The sequence below is a fragment of the Uloborus diversus genome, chromosome 5, assembly GCF_026930045.1.
Source record: "Uloborus diversus isolate 005 chromosome 5, Udiv.v.3.1, whole genome shotgun sequence".
Classification (NCBI taxonomy): domain Eukaryota; kingdom Metazoa; phylum Arthropoda; class Arachnida; order Araneae; family Uloboridae; genus Uloborus; species Uloborus diversus.
Window position 1 is genome coordinate 81,961,288 of NC_072735.1, and position 18,653 is coordinate 81,979,940.

At 32.4% G+C, this 18,653-nt stretch overlaps 1 protein-coding gene across 2 annotated transcripts in view; it reads right to left on the bottom strand.

The window, feature by feature from the left end:
• Nucleotides 1-18,653, bottom strand: part of LOC129222063 (nuclear pore complex protein Nup50-like) — a 43,341-nt gene that overhangs the window by 16,444 nt on the left and 8,244 nt on the right. For both annotated transcript variants that reach the window (XM_054856487.1, XM_054856489.1), the window contains exons 2-3: nucleotides 11,117-11,286; nucleotides 5,269-5,890 (exon numbers count right to left, since the gene is read on the bottom strand). In XM_054856487.1, coding sequence (XP_054712462.1) covers nucleotides 5,269-5,890; nucleotides 11,117-11,263 — 769 coding nt within the window. In that variant the 5' untranslated portion in view covers nucleotides 11,264-11,286. The remainder of the gene's footprint in view (nucleotides 1-5,268; nucleotides 5,891-11,116; nucleotides 11,287-18,653) is intronic.

Consider the following 18,653-nt stretch of genomic DNA (forward strand, 5'->3'; position numbering starts at 1 on the left):
ATACGTTAATAAAAATATATATATATATATATATATATATGTACAAGTATAACAAACGATTATTCAATAGTTAATTTCAAATAATAATAGATTGTTAGTATCCATGGATTTTATAGATAAATTGAGATAAAAATAATTTTAGAAAGTTGAAATTATCACATAAGAACAAGTCGCAGATTAATGTAGTATAATAAACTAAAGAAAAAAAAATGTACTAAATTATTTTCATATTACAATATTTTATATTTTTATTATCACAGTAGAAATTATAATTAATTTTATTTTTCATTGTTCATTCATGTCAGTCATACTTAAATTTAATTTTTATTTAAATTTTAGCCATGCCAAGAAATAAACCAAGGAAAACCAAAAGAGGAACTGTGTCACATGATGATATGAAGCAGGCAGTAAAAAGTGTTCTGGATGAAAAAAAATCCATTCGTTCGGTCTGCAAAGAGACAGGAATTTCAAAAACAACTCTTTTGCGTTACATACAAAAGTATAAGAATCATAAGTCAGAGGAATTAGATAGCAATAATGAGTCAACTATTAGTTTTGCTCCGAATTATACGCATAAGCTTATATTTTCAAAAGAAGAAGATATGTTAGAAAAGTACATAATAGATGCTGCAAGAATTCACCATGGACTTTCGCTAACAATGACAAGAAGCTTAGCATATGAATTTGCATTATTTAATGACAAGATTGTTCCTGAGTCGTGGAAAAAAAATTCTATCGCAGGAGTAGAATGGTTATATGGTTTTCGAAAAAGACACCCTAAAATTTCACTTAGACAGCCAGAATCCACTAGTTTATCTAGGGCAACAAGTTTCAATCGGCATAATGTTGCTGTCTTTTTCGAAAATTTGAAAAACCTCTATTCACGTTTTCAATTTCAGTCTCAGGACATTTATAATATTGATGAAACTGGGGTGACAACATGCCATATTCCAACAAAAATTTTAGCGGAAAAAGGAGTAAAACAAATTGGGGCCGTAACTTCTGCAGAACGAGGCCAACTGGTCACATTTTGTGTTGGAATAAATGCTTTAGGAAATGCGATTCCACCCTTTCTCGTATTTCCGAGAGTTAATTTTAAAGAATATATGCTCCATGGTGCTCCAGAAGGTTCAGGAGGTTCTGCAAACCCATCTGGATGGATGAACGTTGACACTTTCTTTTTATACATGCAGCATTTTATAAAATATGCCAAGTGTGTCAAAGAAAGACCTACATTACAGCTATTAGACAATCACGAAAGCCACATATCCATTCCTGTCCTTGATCTCGCCAAAAAACATGGCATTCATATGCTGACGCTTCATCCGCATACAAGCCACAAAATGCAACCATTAGATCGAACTGTATTTGGCCCTTTTAAAAAATTCTATAACAGTGCTTGTGAGTCATGGATGTTGTGTCATCCTGGAAAGCCAATGACAATTTATGATATTTCATCGATTGTTGGCACAGCATATCCCCAGGCCCTTACCATCAAAAACATTCAATCAGGCTTTAAAGTGACAGGCATATGGCCACTAAATGAAAATGTATTTGATGATGTTGAATTTCTCGCAGCATACGTGACTGATCAACCAGCACTGGAAATGGCTCTAATAAGTGAAATCAATCAACCGAGCACAAGCACAGCTGATCAGCAACATACATCCCCACAATTTGTAAGTGAAAATCGTCAGCAAGACATAATATCACCGTTTGAATTTCGCCCCTTGCCAAAAGCTAGTATGCGTAAGACCACAAATAAAAGAAAGAAAGGCGCATCAAAAATCTTGACAGATACACCTGTAAAAATTAGCATTGAAGAGGAAGCGGAAAAGAAACAACAGAAAAAATTGAAACAAAAAAACGCTGCTTTAATTAGAGCAAGGAAAGACTTAGAAAAAATACTAGTTTCGGAAAAAGATGAGAAAGCGGAAAGCCAACAAAAAAAAAAGAAAACTTATGTATCTGAGAGTTTAAGTGATTCTGCAAATATGTCCACATATAGTGATACAGAAATTAGTGACGATGAAATTATTTCATCTCTTAATACCAATTTTGACAACGAGTTAAAAGTTGGCAAATACATTTTAGTAAAATTTCTGACAAAAAGAACAGTAGTTCATTTTGTTGGACTAATACTAGACAAAAGTGATGATGATTGTGTTCTCGTCAGGTTTATGCGACAGAAACCTGACAAAAATGGTTTCATTTTCCCTGAGAATGTAGACGAGTCACTTATAAATGTTGAAGACATAGTAATGATACTTCCAGACCCTCAAGAAAATAGCAGACTTTCAGTTACACAAAAACAATTTGGTGTATCATTCGCTAATTTTAATATTCGTTAATATTATCTGTATGAATTAAAGCAATAATTAAACAAATAATAATACACTGTATATTTTGTACTGCTGAAAAAATTACTAAATTAAGTTATTTTTATTTTTTTTACTAGCGGTCCATTTAACCCCATGCCATGGTCCACTTTACCCCGGACACGGGGTAAGATGGTCCACTTTATCGCTCGGTATTAAAAAATATATATTAAAAAAAGTTTATACAATATCTGCTTTTTATTAAATGTAACATAAAGCCTACTGTATAGGTAATATACATGCTTTTTTTCAAACTCAAAAAATCATAATTTTGAGAGTAAACACTTGAAATTTAGAAAGTGGTCCATTTTACCCCGGCTTCCCCTACTTATGTACACAACTCAATTTCAAATGATTTCATCAGCTGTCGAAAAAAACCTTAGATGCGTTTTTAGCTCAAATTTTTTAAGGCTTAGCTGAAATTTAGGCTACTTTCTTCATTAAATCTATCAAGAAAAAGTGAAGGAATTGTCCCCCAGTTCTCTTTTTGACACCATTGGGAAAAAGCGATATTTTTTACTCCAGATCCATCTCGACCCATCGTCAAAAAACTAAGTTTATATCTCAAAACGAAAAAAGTTACAAGCCTTTTTAAATAAAGTACAAAAAAATTCATTTCCATTTAAATTGTTAACCATTTTCTTTCGGTTTTAATTCCTTAAACATATTTTACACTGGCCTCAAAAAGTTAAGGTACAACCTTTTTTTGCATCTAATTTCCAAATGAATGAATGTAGAAACAAAAGATTTGAAGGATATGTGCATTAAATGGTTTTATATTGAATGCACCATGGAAAATTGCATAAGTGTATTGCAAAAATGATTTATAACAAAAAAAGCAATCTTTGGGGAAAAGTCCATTCTTGAAGAAAACAAACATCACAGTGTTATGTAGTAAAATGTCATAGAAACAATACAAAAATGGGTTCTAATAAGGAATGTGTCCCCCCTAACTTGAATTCGTTGGCGGCATCAATTTTCCATGCTGCTAATTAAGTTTTCGGACATCGGAATAGGAAGCGAAGATCATACACAGAATAAGCCTTGTTCCGGGGCTCATGTAAAGACCTTGGAGGAGGATTTAAAGCATCAACCTGTCTGCCAATATAGTCCCAAAGATGTGCTATCGGATTCAGTTCTGGAGATCAAGCTAGCCATTCCATTCGTTCCAAACCCTGATCCTCAAGATACTCCTCAACAATCCGAGCTCGGTGAGGTCATGCATTATAATCCATCAGAATGAAGTCATTACCAATAGCACCTGCATATGGGCGGACATATAGATCAATGATCTCATCCCGATATCTCAGACCAGTCAGAGTTTCTCCATGGAACACATGCAAATCAGTGTGACCACTGAGCGAGATCCCTGCCCAAAACATGAATCTACCACCTCGATAACTGTGGTCTTTCAATGGTGTTGGATTGATGGTATCTAGTGTGCTGTTCCCTCCAGATCAGTAACCCTGAACCACTCTTTAATGTAAATATAGACTTGTCTGTGAACAGCATAGAAGCCCATTGTTGCTGGGTCCAGGAAACATGTTCTCTTGCCCAGCATAAGTGGATCCTTCGTTGTGATCCGTTGAGCGGAACACACGCAACTGGTTGTCTTGCATAAAGACCTGCTTTGTGAAGACGATTTTGCACCATAGTGACAAATTCTTCCTGATGCTACAAAGTGGTCCACAGTAATGGTTCTTCTCCCTCGGGCCGAAAGAGCTAGAAAACGGTCTTCTTCAGGTGTTGTAGCTTGTGGTCGGCCTGAACAGGTCTTCTGGACACAGAATCTTCGGATTGGTAAAGTTTCTGAACAACACTACAATCGGGTAAATGACGTTTCTGAGACATTTTCTAAACTCTACTGATTATTGTTAGCAAAACAGCCAACAACAGTAGGAATTCAACATAACTTACAAACAAAAGTACAAAAGCTTGATATTTGCATATTTCTCACTCCTAAAGATATGTTCTTTTCTATAAAATAAAAGTTATAACTATCGTTTTTACATAAATTGTTATAAAATTCGTTATTATCATTCATGCAAAATATGCATTCCATTGTTACTGCCATTTTTTAAAATGGTGAGTTTCGAAAAACATGTTGTACCTTAACTTTTTGAGGCCAGTGGATTTTGCGCTTCAATGGTTACGCTTTTCAAATCCATATTTCTCGATTTAATTTCTTAACACTATTTTAATATCTGATTTCATTGTTTCGGAGGGAAATTTTGCATGAGGTTTTTTTTATTTATTTATTTAAGCCTGATTGTTGAATATAAGTCACTTGACACAATTTTTATTTTCAAGGTAAACCGGGCAAAGCAGCTAGTATATATTATATATAAATGCACACACCAAATAAAGTATATTGAATTTTGCACTTAAACAAACATATTCACTACTTTCTATTTTTTATTTGCTTATTCTGCTCTGTGTATGCATTTACACTGTTAATGAGAGAAGTAGCACTACTTGGGTGCACAGGGAAATTTATCTTGCAGCTAGCATTAGCAAATTTGGTATTTTTACATGGGATGTTGAACATAATGATTGAATAGAAACAAAACAAACAAAAAAACCAAAAAAAAAGAGGGGGTATTATAAATTTTGCAAAACATGAATTTGTTAGGAATTAAATTTTCTTGCGTGGAAATGGGGGGGGAAAAAAAAACAGAAAAAACTTTTTCCCTCAAAATGTCCTTTCCCCCCCCGACCATTCTCATCTCTAGGCGAGACAGGACCCTCATGCCAAAAGCAGGTTTGAACTTTTATATACTGCGATTTAAAAAGAAAACCGTATATTTGAAACAAATAATTTATATTCAACATCAAATTAAATTAACATTTTTAATCACACATAAGTAATAAACAAAAACTTCAAAATTACCTTTGGATGTAGTGTTAGACTTCTGTTCAGGAACTTTTTCAGCAGGACTTTTGAATTCTGAACCAGATTCTTTTTCTGATGATTCTTTTTTTCTAAAGGGATATGTAAGGTTGAGAGTGTCCAGATGTTTTTTATAATCATTAAAAACTGGCGTAAAATCACAACAGGCGTTTTTGGAAAAATGAAGTTCCATCCACTTCAAAACACTTTCATTCAAACTTTGCAACTGTCTGAAATAATCTATGCTCCTAGCAGGTTTTCCTTTACTAACAGAAGTAGCCGATGATTGGTTAGCATCCATACTATGCTCAGTCTTTTTTTCAAATGTCGGAGGACTATTTACATCTAGTTTCCCAGCCAAATTTGATTTTATGTCTAGAGATTTATTTTCAACAACTGATTTTGTGAACAAAGAAGAATTTGTGCTTTCATCTGTTTCCTTTTGTGTAACTACTGGTTGCGTGCCATTTTCCTTTTTCAGTAGAGGATTGGACTCTGATGATGACTTGAAAGTAAAGCTGTCATTGTTACTTTTCTTGAAAAAGGGGGAACTGTTTGCAGAAGCTGTTGAAGAGAAACCGCTAAATAGTGCAAATGGACTGCTTCCAGTAGAAGAATTATTCTGAAAAATGAAATAAGATAAAGCATTAAGAAACATAAAAAACATTTTTTTTTTGAGTTGTGGAACCTATAAATTTTGAAATACATATATAAATTATAATAAAATTATAATTCAAAACCTCCTAGTACAACTTAAAAGTTTGATTAAAAAAAATCAAATATGAGAAAAAAAAAAAAAAGTGATGGAATCAGTAAAGTGACCCAGGAGAAAAGTTGAGGCAATGCTTACAGACATCTGCAGGAATTAATGAAATCAAAAGTCAGGAGACACTTGTGTTAAAATAGGAAGACTTGGAAGGACACTAGTGTAAATATAAACTAGTACGTAGAGGCCAACACAAAACTTTCTTCTCTATCTATATTACAAATTCTTTGATTTAACGTATAACTGCTCATGTAATTGCAACTACGAAATTCTGCTATTTGTAAAAGCGGGAAGATTTTAATAATTGGAAAATAGGTGTATCCTCGTAAAATTTTTGGCACCAGTACTTGAATCGGTACTTACAAACTACTTAAGTAAAGAAATTCAAATTTTTTAGGAGAGAAAAAAACTCCTCCAAATTTACAAATAATCAAACATTTCCCCCACCCTCCCTTATAGCATGCATTTGCTTTGCTGTCAAGTAAAAACCGCATAGTTTATATTAAAATTGGACAGAGGAAAATTCAAAATATATTTTGCACTCAACTGGTACAAAAGTTATACATTCAAAGTTGATATTTATTCATGATTTCATCAGAAACGAAGTAATGATTGCTTTGCTATTATAACAGAGGAATTCAAAAAATTATCAAGCTCTTACAATAGACCATTTTCAACCACACATCGTTATAAAAAATTACAAAATCATAAGAAATCAGGAATTTAAAAAATTTTACAGTATTCAGGAATATAGGTCAATAACGGTAAAGGAAGGTTATTACAAAAATTGAGTGCCGGTAGCTAAATCTGTACCTATAAAACAGGAAATTAAAAAAAAAGATAGGTATGAACGTCTCTTAAAATAGATCATTGTGAAGTTGTTGGCCAAGTAAATAGTTCATCATGAAAAACTTTAGTCTTCAGGGATATGTATAATCTTCTTGATGTGTTCCTTTTTTTTTTATGTTCATTAGAGTTTGCCCTGATGGGTAGGAATGGCTTGAAGAAAAATCGACGTTCCAAGAAATAGAGAGGTTTCAGCAGCTGATTAACTGTGTCTTTGAATCCCATCAATGCAAGTGCATGCTGTGATAACCCCTTTCTCTCCAGAGTTATAGTGTAAGTATTTGTACTGAGTGAGAGCAAACGTAATTTTTGCCTCTTTCTGCACTTTTCCCTAGTTGTTGTCTGGTTGAAGTTTTTTTTTTTTGTATAAGTCCTTTTACCAATCATCAAAATTTCTGAGCTCCAAGGAGAGTAACTTGGTGATGTGAAATTTGTTACAGGACTGAGCACACAACTCTTCATATTCATCAAGGGTGTAAATCTGAACATGTTTACAAATCATCTTTTTAACTGTGCTGAAATCTCTATCGTTGGGAAGGAATGATTGCCCTCGAACAGGGTAGTAATGAATAACTTGGTTGAAACGTCCTGAATCACTTCAAGCAAAGCAGAATCTTATCAAACGGCAACGATGGCAGATCAGTGTATCTGTCAGTGCTTGGATTTGTGATTGGTATGGCGTAGATACATCAGTTTTGAGAAAAAACCTAAACCTATTTAATGACATGGGATGTACACCATTCTTTTATATTATATCGATCGGCCCTAAAGCGTACATTATAATGCTATTCTACTGAACCTATATAAAAGCTTAAAAAGCAATTGCATAACTGATTAATAAAGTTAAAACTTTCAGCTGAAAAAATATGCTAACAGGGGTCTGTCCAGGATTTTACACAAGGTCCGTTTTTTGTGAAAAATCAAATAATTTTGAAAGATCAATTCTGAATTTTTTTTTTCTTTTGTAAAAATGAAATTTTAGAGTTTTGAGATGGCACAAACTGCATCATTGACACTTAAAGTTGAGTGTTTTCCCTCTTTTCTGTTGAGAATATCATTCTTGAGTGTTTTTCGGGTATTCTGGGAAGGGGCGGGGGGCGGCATCACTCTCTGGAGGATGGGAACCCCTCAAGTATCAATATTTATTTACCATTTTACATTATGTTAAATTTTCTAGAAATGTTACATGTATAGTGTTTAAAATAATTGTAACAAAGAAATTCAGGCAGGGGTTCAGCATTTGACCCAACTTTTTGACCCAAGCCCCAGGATAAGAGCACAGAATTTTGTTTAAAACTTATAAACTCTGTGATTTTTATTTTAAAAAAAAAATCATTTGTTTACCTCTTCACAAAGCAAACTAATCATCGAAAATTCGAAAAATGAGATTCCCATAGTGGATGCAAAGAGATCGCAATCCTCAAAGTGAAGGCATCAAAAGTATAAAAACGGTTTGTAAAATAAATATTTTTGATAAAATTACTTTAGAATTGCATTTAAGAGTTCTGTGTTAAACATATCATTAATATCTGGACACAGTTGAAACAAAATAAATAAGAAAATAAATAAAATAAAAAATAAACAATCGATTCAGCATTTTAATTTCGTAAAAGAAAATAGCCACCATTTTCATAAAAGAAAATGGAATTCCGTTTTAAAAACGTGTAATAAGTGCTGTTACAAAAGTAATTAGACTTTTCATTTATCTGCATCCTAATAAAGCGAAGTTAGCTTGAAAAAAGAATGAAATATGATTCTCATATCGGATGTAAAAAGATTGCTTTTTTCAAAATGTAGGCATCTAAATAAAGAAAAAATGGTAAATAAAAGAGTATATTCAAAGTTAATTATCCTTTTTAGCATCAAAAAACCAAACCCATATAACTTTCTCCCAAAATAAAAGTTAAACATTGCACCACCAGACGTTAAGTGGCGATAAGTTAGAAGTTGGTAACCTTATCTGAAGTTATCACATTTTCCTCCCACCCCTACTATCCTTTGCAGTTCTAAGTTCACTTCGCTGTACATTATTGCTTATTAAATCATGAGCAGGGAAAAAAGTGCTTACGACAGCTATTCAGAGAAGGTTGATGCTGATGCTTTTTCAGAGAAGTTTATAACAACACCACTGCTTAAAACAAACAAGCAAAATTATAAACCAAACTGACTTTCAGCTGTTAATTTCTTTCAAAGAAATCAACAACAAGCATTATATTTATTTGGCTGTAGTGTAGTAGTTATTTATCGTGCTTGCAGGAGCATCACAAGAGTGCCATTTTTTTTTCTTTTGCAAAATTAACACATCTTGTATAAGTTGATCCCTCTAATTTAACTTTAAAAAGGTTCCAAACATTATTGTTTGTACACGGAAATGTACTGAGTAATTTTAATTTGAGATTTGCTCTTTCCATAAACAATTCGTGGAACATCAGTTTTTGTTTATCAGAATTTTGTGAAGGGTCCGTTTTGGTTGATCGGATTTCTGTGAAGGGTCCGTTAACGGATCCACTGGCCAGACTCCTGGCTAAACAATGCAATAAGAAATTTAAATCAAGTATTAAAAATTTTGCTGGGCAGAAATGAATAAGAAAAGCTGTGAAGGTCGAAGTAGCACTTTCTGATTAAAACTACAGTCAAACCTCGATATCTCGAACCTCCTTATCTCGAAACCCTTGATGTCTAGAAAAAAAAATTTCCTCTGCACTTTCTATAAAAACCTCTATGTGTTTTATCTAGTTATATCGAAATTTACTTTTCGAAATCCTTGATATGTCGAAGTTTTTGCACAGAAGCAAGTTTCAATCATCTAGGTATTCCTACGTCCATGGTTTCAATAGTCTTTTTCCTTTGGCAATTTTTGCAGTAAAACCAGATCCAGGAACAATTGCTAGACATGTTTCATCCCTTTTCTTAGAAATTTTGTGAATAGGGGATTGGGGCAAGATAATAGGGGAGTGCTGGTATGTGGGGGTGCTCTGTTTTTCCCAGAGTTTATAATCTTTGTGCATTTCTCTCGAAAATGTTGTCCACTATGAGGAAAGGAGGTCGATTTTTCTTTCGTTAGTTTTCAAGCGAAAATGGAAAATGCATTCCTCATTTTCATCATTCTGCTTTTACAAAATGACTGCTAAAAACTTTTGAATGTGGAGAGCTACCGGTTGAAGATAAAACTAGAATTTTTAAATTTTAGGTGAAAAAACCAAGTTGAAATTATTGTTCATTTCAAAATCTCATCCTGTGCACTTTCAACAATTTTAAAATTACAAATCCATTAAAATATCGAAGACTAACCTTATTGATCGTAAATCAAAGTGGTCCCATAGTACATATATAAATGCATATAGCGTACGTGTGTGTAATTGTGAGAGTTACTGGTGTAATTTTTTTTAAAACCTTAATAACTCAAAAATTCGATATCTAGAATTTTCCCCCCTTCCCGAGAGATTCGAGATATCAAGGTTGTACTGTATATGAAAAAAAAAAAAAAAAATAAACAACACTATTTCAAAGCACACATTTGCAAAAACATAAGACTACATATAATATGAGATTAAAAAGATCCCCTAACCAATGCAAAAATGTTATGAGCTTCCAATACTAAGCAACGGTTTGCTGTTGACAAAAGACAAAATAAAATCACTCAGATTTTAAGTAATACGTATGTCAGCCTCAGCACTGATTCTAAACAAATTCTTTGAAATGTTCATACACTATTATATATTATCAACAATTCCAAATACTTACTAATCTATAAGGGAAACAAAAAACAAGATATGCTATAATAACATTCCCCCCCCCCTTGTAAACACTCATTAAACATTTTAAAAGCCATTGCTTTTTATAGTCTGGCTCTGATAAGTTAACTTTCAAAGCACTGCAGCTTAAACAATTTTACCCGCTAAAATAGGGGTGCGAGCAGAGCAGTCTGTGCCTAGACAACGATTATTGGTATTGTGCCCCATCTACAAATTTCTCCTCTTTTAATCCAAACATAAATGAGATCATCTAAGATTAAACATCAAATTACCGGAGCCACACTATAACTCTGCTGACCATCTTCAGTTTTAATTTTTTAAATTTATTTATCTGCAATAGAATCAAAGTAAGAAAATTACAATTTTTTGACACAAATAAAAACAATAAATGATGCTAATTCATCAGTTATGTATGCAAAAATTTCAGTACATGGCAGATAATCAATATCTGGTATACAAATGAGATGTAAGACAAACTTACACTTCCTAAACTTCTTTTTGCTTTGGCAAAGACACGAGTTTTCAGTTCATCAGCAGGGAGAGTTTTGAAAGTTCCTGGATCCTCTGGTTCCCCTTCTTGGTCCCAATTGTCATGATTTAATTCAGAAGTCGCTGTACGTTTAGCCATCAAGAGCAAAAAGTCTTATTTCTCTTGAAAAAACAAACAAATTAAAATACTTTGAATATACAAATAAATTATTTCAAGTACAACATTTACCTTTCAATTAAAATAACTTTTTATTAAAGCATTTTACGCTTATAATATCAAAATGCACTTTAACTGTAAAGTAACAAGCCCATTAATGACATGTGTACCCATTTTTAAATTATTTTTTAATAAGAGAAAAACCTCACTATGATTTATTTCAAGAAAGAACAAACTTTTTTTCTTGGGGTAGTTAATGTTCTCATGCTTAAATAAAATTGTTATGTTGGATTTGAGTCGACACAATTGCTACCTTAGCAAAATAACAGAATTTTTTTAAAAATACCAAGCACTTATCATAATGCACTCAAAAGGACAAAATAACTTTTCTGGCTCAGAAAGGACAATTAAAGAATTCCTGTAGTTTTCGAAAATTCCAAGAAAATGACGTCACAAACGAAAAAAAGTGCAGCTCAAGTCATGAAGAGAATTTCTCTTACCTTTATCCAGCTTTCAATCATAACTTTGAGTGTTGAAACATGCATATTTTTCTTATTGGGAAACTTTTTTTTGAAATGACTAGAACCGCACTTTTCTTCGTGTGTGGTGTCATTTTCTTGGAATTTTCGAAAACTACAGGAATTCCTAAATTGTCCTCACTTAGGAGCCCCACTTACCCCATAAAATATCGTTAAAAGAGGTCCTCATACTATGGCGTAAGTGCCCCCCCCCCATAACAGTGAGGATTTGAAAATCGAAAGCAACTCTGATGAAATATTTGTATTAGTGAAATACAAGACAATTATGATGACTTAGTAGGAATTGACAGTTCAGCTACAAAAGCTGGTGATTAGTTATTTGTGAAACTTACCTGATAGAAAACCATCAAGATTTATATGGGTTGAATGTTGATAATGGTTTTTCATTAGCCAGCTTTACATAGACGCAGTCATTAAGTGTTCCCAATTCCTTTTTTCACTCATAGTTATGGCAAATTTGCCAAAATTGATCTTAATCAACTGTATTACATTCATTCAACACACCTTTTCTCAAAAGGGGTCCTACTTACCCTTGGCAACCCTAAATGTATGTATACAGTAAATTCACTAAGTTGTTTTTTATGCATTTTTTATGCACTTTAACTTTGAAATTAAACCCTTCCCGCTTGCTCCCGTGAAAATGCAGTGCTGTGGTTTCGACCTCCATTTCTCGCTCTCGTGATGTTGCCATGCTGGGGTGTGCAATATTAACGAGACAAAACTATTAAAACCAATTCATTTATTTTGCTCGGAATATTTTATTTCTCTCTTTATACACTAGATGACAGCACCAGTCCATTTTAAATGTAATTGCAGAGATGAAGAAAGGAAATTTGATACTAACTTACCCGATTGTGACGTTGGTCTCTGTATCTTAAGCTTTGAAATTTACCACACAAGAAAAATTTACTTATCTTTACTTATATTACACAAAAGATTAATAAAATTCTTTTTTAATATTTAAAAGACGTATTTCTTAAATTTTCCCTGCTTGCTTGTTGACTTTTCATAAAATTTTATTTTTTTTTAAAATTTCAATCTAAAAAATATTGAAAATGAAAAATTGAATGCACATGTTATTCATACATTTATTTTTATATCATTTTCTTAAATAAAAAAATAGACACTTTTATGACCGTTTTCTTGAAAATTATCCGATCGTTAAGGCGTTAAAGGCAAAAAAAGGAGAAACACAGTTGAAAACATTTGTTGTTTCAAGGAATTTAACAGTGTCGAACGTAAAAATTTTTTTTACATCCGACACCCAGATTTTAGTAAAAAATATTCACTTGTTACAAAATGAAAATAGGTTACATCAATGAGATTGAAAATCTTACTTTGTACCCAAAAATACATGTATGTAGCTTTAAAATTATTGGTTCAGCATAATTAACTGCACATTTTGGTGTAAAACACTCAATGTACCCCAGAAGAATTCTTTTACAAATCAAAATGAGTTATATTTTGACACATTTCTGCAACATCATCAGCAACACATTGTATCTTTAAATGGTTATTCATCTCGATTCATAATACTAGTATGTATTTTTTGGAGAGAAAAAAAAAACAATTTCTTTGAGAGTCACCAAACATGGTTTGAAAATACTCAAGATGTTGACCTTAGTTTAACCTCCTGTAACTTATAACTGAAGTGATCGAATTTTAGACAGGCATTTCAAAATATACAACTCTTTATCTTTAAAATGACACCTTATTTGTTTAGAAATTTTAATTTTGAAAATCTGATCATCTGGTTGACTTTATCATGGAATTGCCCTACTACAGAGTAGTCAAGAAGCTAAAATTACTTCTTATATTAAATTGGTCAGATAGGATTTCTACAACTATCTTACTAATTATTGAGATTTTCATTTAATTATAACATGCTTTAAATATCAATGATAAATTAAACATGAGCATTGACTTAAAAGAGTGCCTTTTCAAGTACAATTCTCCCTATTTCATGTTTTATCATGATTCGTCATAGCAGCAACACCTATTAGAATATTCAAAATGACGCAGTTGCTATCATTGTACCGCTAGGAGTTTTCACAAATTCGACCACCTGACAAAGTTGTTCATTCATGGAAAATCGCAAATATTGTTTTAACTTCACTCAATTACTTTTGAAAAATGCTCAATTGTTTTAAAATAAATCTTACTACTATTATATATGCGAAAGTTTGTATGGATGTATGGATGTTTGTTACTCTTTCACACAAAAACTACTGAATGGATTTTGATGAAACTTTACAACAACATAGCTTATGCATCAGAATAACACATAGGGTAGTTTTCATCCCATTATGGGGGCAAAACCCCCCTAGGGGGGAGATAAAACCCAACTTTCGTATAAATTCTTTAATGGGGATGAAAAAATACTTGCACATATTAACATCATATGTCTATTGAAAACTCCGATTTTTTTTACTGAAGATGGCACCTGTTCCAAATTTCTAAGTAGAATAAATTTCTAGTAGAATTATGAGCTTTTTAGTTCCATGTTCGAAAATTTTCCTCAACACGATATAGTATTTAGGGTATCATCTCAACTCCCTGTTGATAGCGACAATTGTTCTATTGTTGACTATTTACGTCTCACTGTTCCAGGCTTTTCTCAAGTCAAATTTTAAAGTAAGATTTTTAACACAAGATAGGCAAATAATACATATATTTGGCTGATTATTTTCCAGTTTTACGCAACTTTGAGGCAATTCAAGTTTTTTTTTTTGTTGACTGGGTTCTTGATTGACCAGCAGGAATCTCGCCAAACTTTATTTGCAGAATCATTTCAATGGCTAAGGCATGTGAAAATTTTTTCAATTGCCGCTGTTTTTGAAGCTAAAAACTATGCGAATACTGTTTCTCGATTTTCCACATGTAACCAAAATATCGCCATTTCTTTAATATTTCTTTCTTTATGTCATTTGTTAACATGTAAAATGATCCGCCAACTAAATTAATCAAATCCATAAACAGCACAAGTTTGCACACAATTTCAAATACAATTGCCAAACTTTATTACTTATTTTGGAAACATTTCGGATAGCATCATTTTATGGTCACCAGAAGTATCTCAGTATTTGCGACACTATCTCTTCGATAAAGTTAGTGACACACAGTTTAACAAAGTAGAGTGGTGTTTTGGGATATCTTATCCAAGGTATCCCAAAACGATTACCACAAATTTTGTAACATTTTAAATCGCAGTAAGGGATTATGGCCGGCTACATTTTTAAAAGTTTGTACTTCAATAGCAATATAAGGAGACGATTTTAGAATATGTTAAAAAAAAAGGTAAATCATTTTAAACAAGTGAAGTTTAAATTCATATTTTGGAAATTCCTCAAATTTGTATATTCTTAAATGTTGTTTTTTTGTTTCTAAAAGAATGCTATTTTGTCCTTCGTATTTATTGCCATTTTACTTAATGGGTAAGGAAAAAGCTCGAATTTTAATCACGTCAAAGCGGTGTGTTTTGAGTTATTTCAGTTACAGAAGAAAACGAATAAAAGTAACTATATTGTTTCTCACAATTATTACACACGGCAATGCCGGGTATTTTTGCTATGTACAACAATCTGGTAACTAAATAATGTAAGTTATTAAGTACAGTCTGCCCCGCTACCCCCAGTTATATCGAAAAAATATTTATTTTTTACCAGGAAAGGCTAAAATACATGCAAAACATTTTCTTTGCAGCATCTTCTGTTCGGAATTAAAATTCATATCTTATGAATTTTAATTCCGAACATTAAGCAGACATTTTACGCAGTTTTATAAACTTGGCAAGTGTCTGGCGAATGTATGGCAATGTGGTCCTTTTTCCGATAAATAATGGATTTGGATTATTTTACATCTTTACGCTGCTTTTAATTACAAAAATAGATAATAAATTAGATTGCATTCGTTGAAGAAAATGAGTTTAATTGCAAAAAAACAAAATGACATTTTAAAAACTTATTCGATAGGCAGAGTTATGATAACGCGGTCAGGACGAATGTTCAATAATCTTGGAGCTACAGCCATTACAAAATTTGCATTAAAATGTAAAAACTTCGCCAAACTAATTTTGATTAAAATATCATTTAATACTATGTATAGGGTATTGCAGTTAAAATTAATCCACCAAATTAGTGAAACAACATGCTCAAATAACAGTAAAACTGCTATTAAAATGTAAATTAATCCACCAAATCCATTTTATATCTCCAGACTCACCAGGCGACTACGTTAGCGCATTGGCGAATTTTTTTAAATTTTAATGAAACTTTTAATTTAATTTCTTCTTTTTTGTGTGTGTTTTAAGGATTAATGGCGCTGATTAGGATTTTGTGGAATTAATATACCTTCTTTAATAACGACAATAGAGAGTATTGTACTGATTTTTTAATTTGTTTTTTATGCCATCGGACCTGTACTGATAAAATTTTTTGGAATTAATCATGAAGGAGATCTTCAGAGGGAGATGTTATTTGAAAACGCTGATATCACCATTCTAATAGAGATTTTAGGGAATGTTTCTCTTTCTGAAATGAAAAGTTTTTTGTACTATTGTCATCATTTAAATGGGAACTTAAAAAAAGAAAAAAACTGTTGTGCTTACTCTCATTTTAATGCTATTTTTACTCTGAACTTTTTTGGTATTTTAATCAAGACTGTTTACGTTATTAAGAAACAGTTGATTTCCTTCACGTGGGGGATTTTAAAGGTTTAATGTTCTCACTCTAAAGGGACAAATTAGAAGCTGGATTTGTAGTGACTGTTGACCTTATATTGAGACCGTTTCTCCGGTAAGAAGCTATACAATAATTTAGATAGCAGGTGTAGCGCTGGACACCATTTGCCTGGGATAGGGGTTATAGGGAAATGGTTGACTTTATTTAAGAATTGCTGACCTCACTCGAAAAAAACTACCTCAACGTGAGCGAAGCCGCGGGTAAAAGCTAGTATGATTGTAATGAAAAAAGTTTCTCAGTAACTCATGAAAACACTTTATTATAATTTCCACTCAAAATTTTTTATAAGATTGATTAAAAACATAATACAGTTTCAAATACTTTGCTGTTCCAGAAAAATGCAAAATTTAGTAAAATGTGGCCAGTGGACAAGTGAGAGCATGTAATGTGCTACAGTAGCTTACAGAAATGGTGGCATGAACTTTAACGAAGTCTTCCAATAATATCGAGTCCTGAAAGCAACTTTAAACAGTCACATGGAAGATAAAAACTGGTTTATTGTTAACTTAGGCACTTATTAGAAATTTAAGAAATGAGCCCTCCAAAATAGGACTTGAATCATATTTTGAAACCAAAGAAGTTTTTCGAATTACTTTTGAAAAATTGGAGGAATTGTCCTTTTAAGAGGAGGGGCAAAATAACAGATTTAATTAAGACAAAATGTCTATTAGTACTATATTCTCTGGTAATCTGAGACAAAGCCACTGGTTTCAGTAAAGAAATGTTTAGTAAGTTCTTTGACATTTTAGAGGACCTTGTCGGCAAGTACGATCTCGTGCCGAACAAAAATTTTTAAAATGGATTAAACAAAACTCCCAACAGTTCAAAAGAGGTTGAAAAGATATTAGATACGAATAGTGTTGCTCAGGTTGGGAATATATCAAGTAGTGAATGAGGTGTGATGACAACAGCTGTGGGTTGTGTGAGTGCTCGGATTTTTTTTATGTTCCTCTTGTCCGAAAATAAAACATTTTAGAAAATACATTACTTTTTCTATAACTAATTGTTATTTGTAATGTTTATTGATCACCTATTATAAATATCTGTAAGTTACGCATTGATTTTTTAGTTTGAGAATGTGCAATCATGGAAACTCGATGGTCCATTCACAGCAATCAGTAGCCTAAAGCATTTATTTTTAATTTTCATTCTTTATTGTGTATATTTATCATGAAAGTTAATATTATTATTAAAAGAGAAATATACTGAGAAATTATTCCTATAGTTAACGTGAAATTTGAGTTGGATTTCCTTTCTAAAAAAATCGAAAACTGTTATGTGGTTTATTGACGGCAATATTCCTCTACTTTTCATTTTATAGTACTTTTTAAGATAGCCCTTTTTGGTTTTAACCTTCTTATAAAAATACAGTAAAACCTCGTTAAGTCGTCACTCAAGGGACCAAAAAAATTTGACCACTTATGCGGAGTGGGAAATTAAAGAAAGAAAAAAAAAACGCCCAAAAATCACTGAAATACTTTCGTGAATTGCTGTAGAATTCGGCAAGAAAAACAATGATTATGAAATCAATAACCTATAAATTAGAAAGATAAAATAAAAAGGAAGAGAAAAAAAATTACCTTGTTATAATTACCATGTTTTATTTCCTCTTACTTTGGTACATTAAAATAATCTGTCAATGTTGATTGATGAAGCTGATGATTACTAGAAAAAAAACTTTTTTCTACCATACTTAATGCTTTAAAGTCTGCGTCTGTTGTTCCTTGATTGGATGTTAAATACAGTCGAACTTTCTCCAGGTGTTCGATTGTTTCTGTTTTACTGGATGGTGGAATACTCATACACTCGACATCACTATCCTCACTTGAACTACTCTGTTTTTCTTTTAAATATTCAGTAGTCAAAGCTTGTACAGTCGCTTGAGAGCAGATTGCAATGTCGTTGTCAATGTTAACAAAATCATTTACATCATTGACGCTGCACCCAGTGGCGTAGCTGCGCTTTCTGTCGCCCGGGGCGGTTCCTCAATTTGCCGCCCTTTTGATGGGAAATAGTTAATGCATTAAAGATTCAAAAGTGTTTTAATAAGATTTTAATGAAGAAGAAACTAAAAATTTTCCTACTTATTTTTCT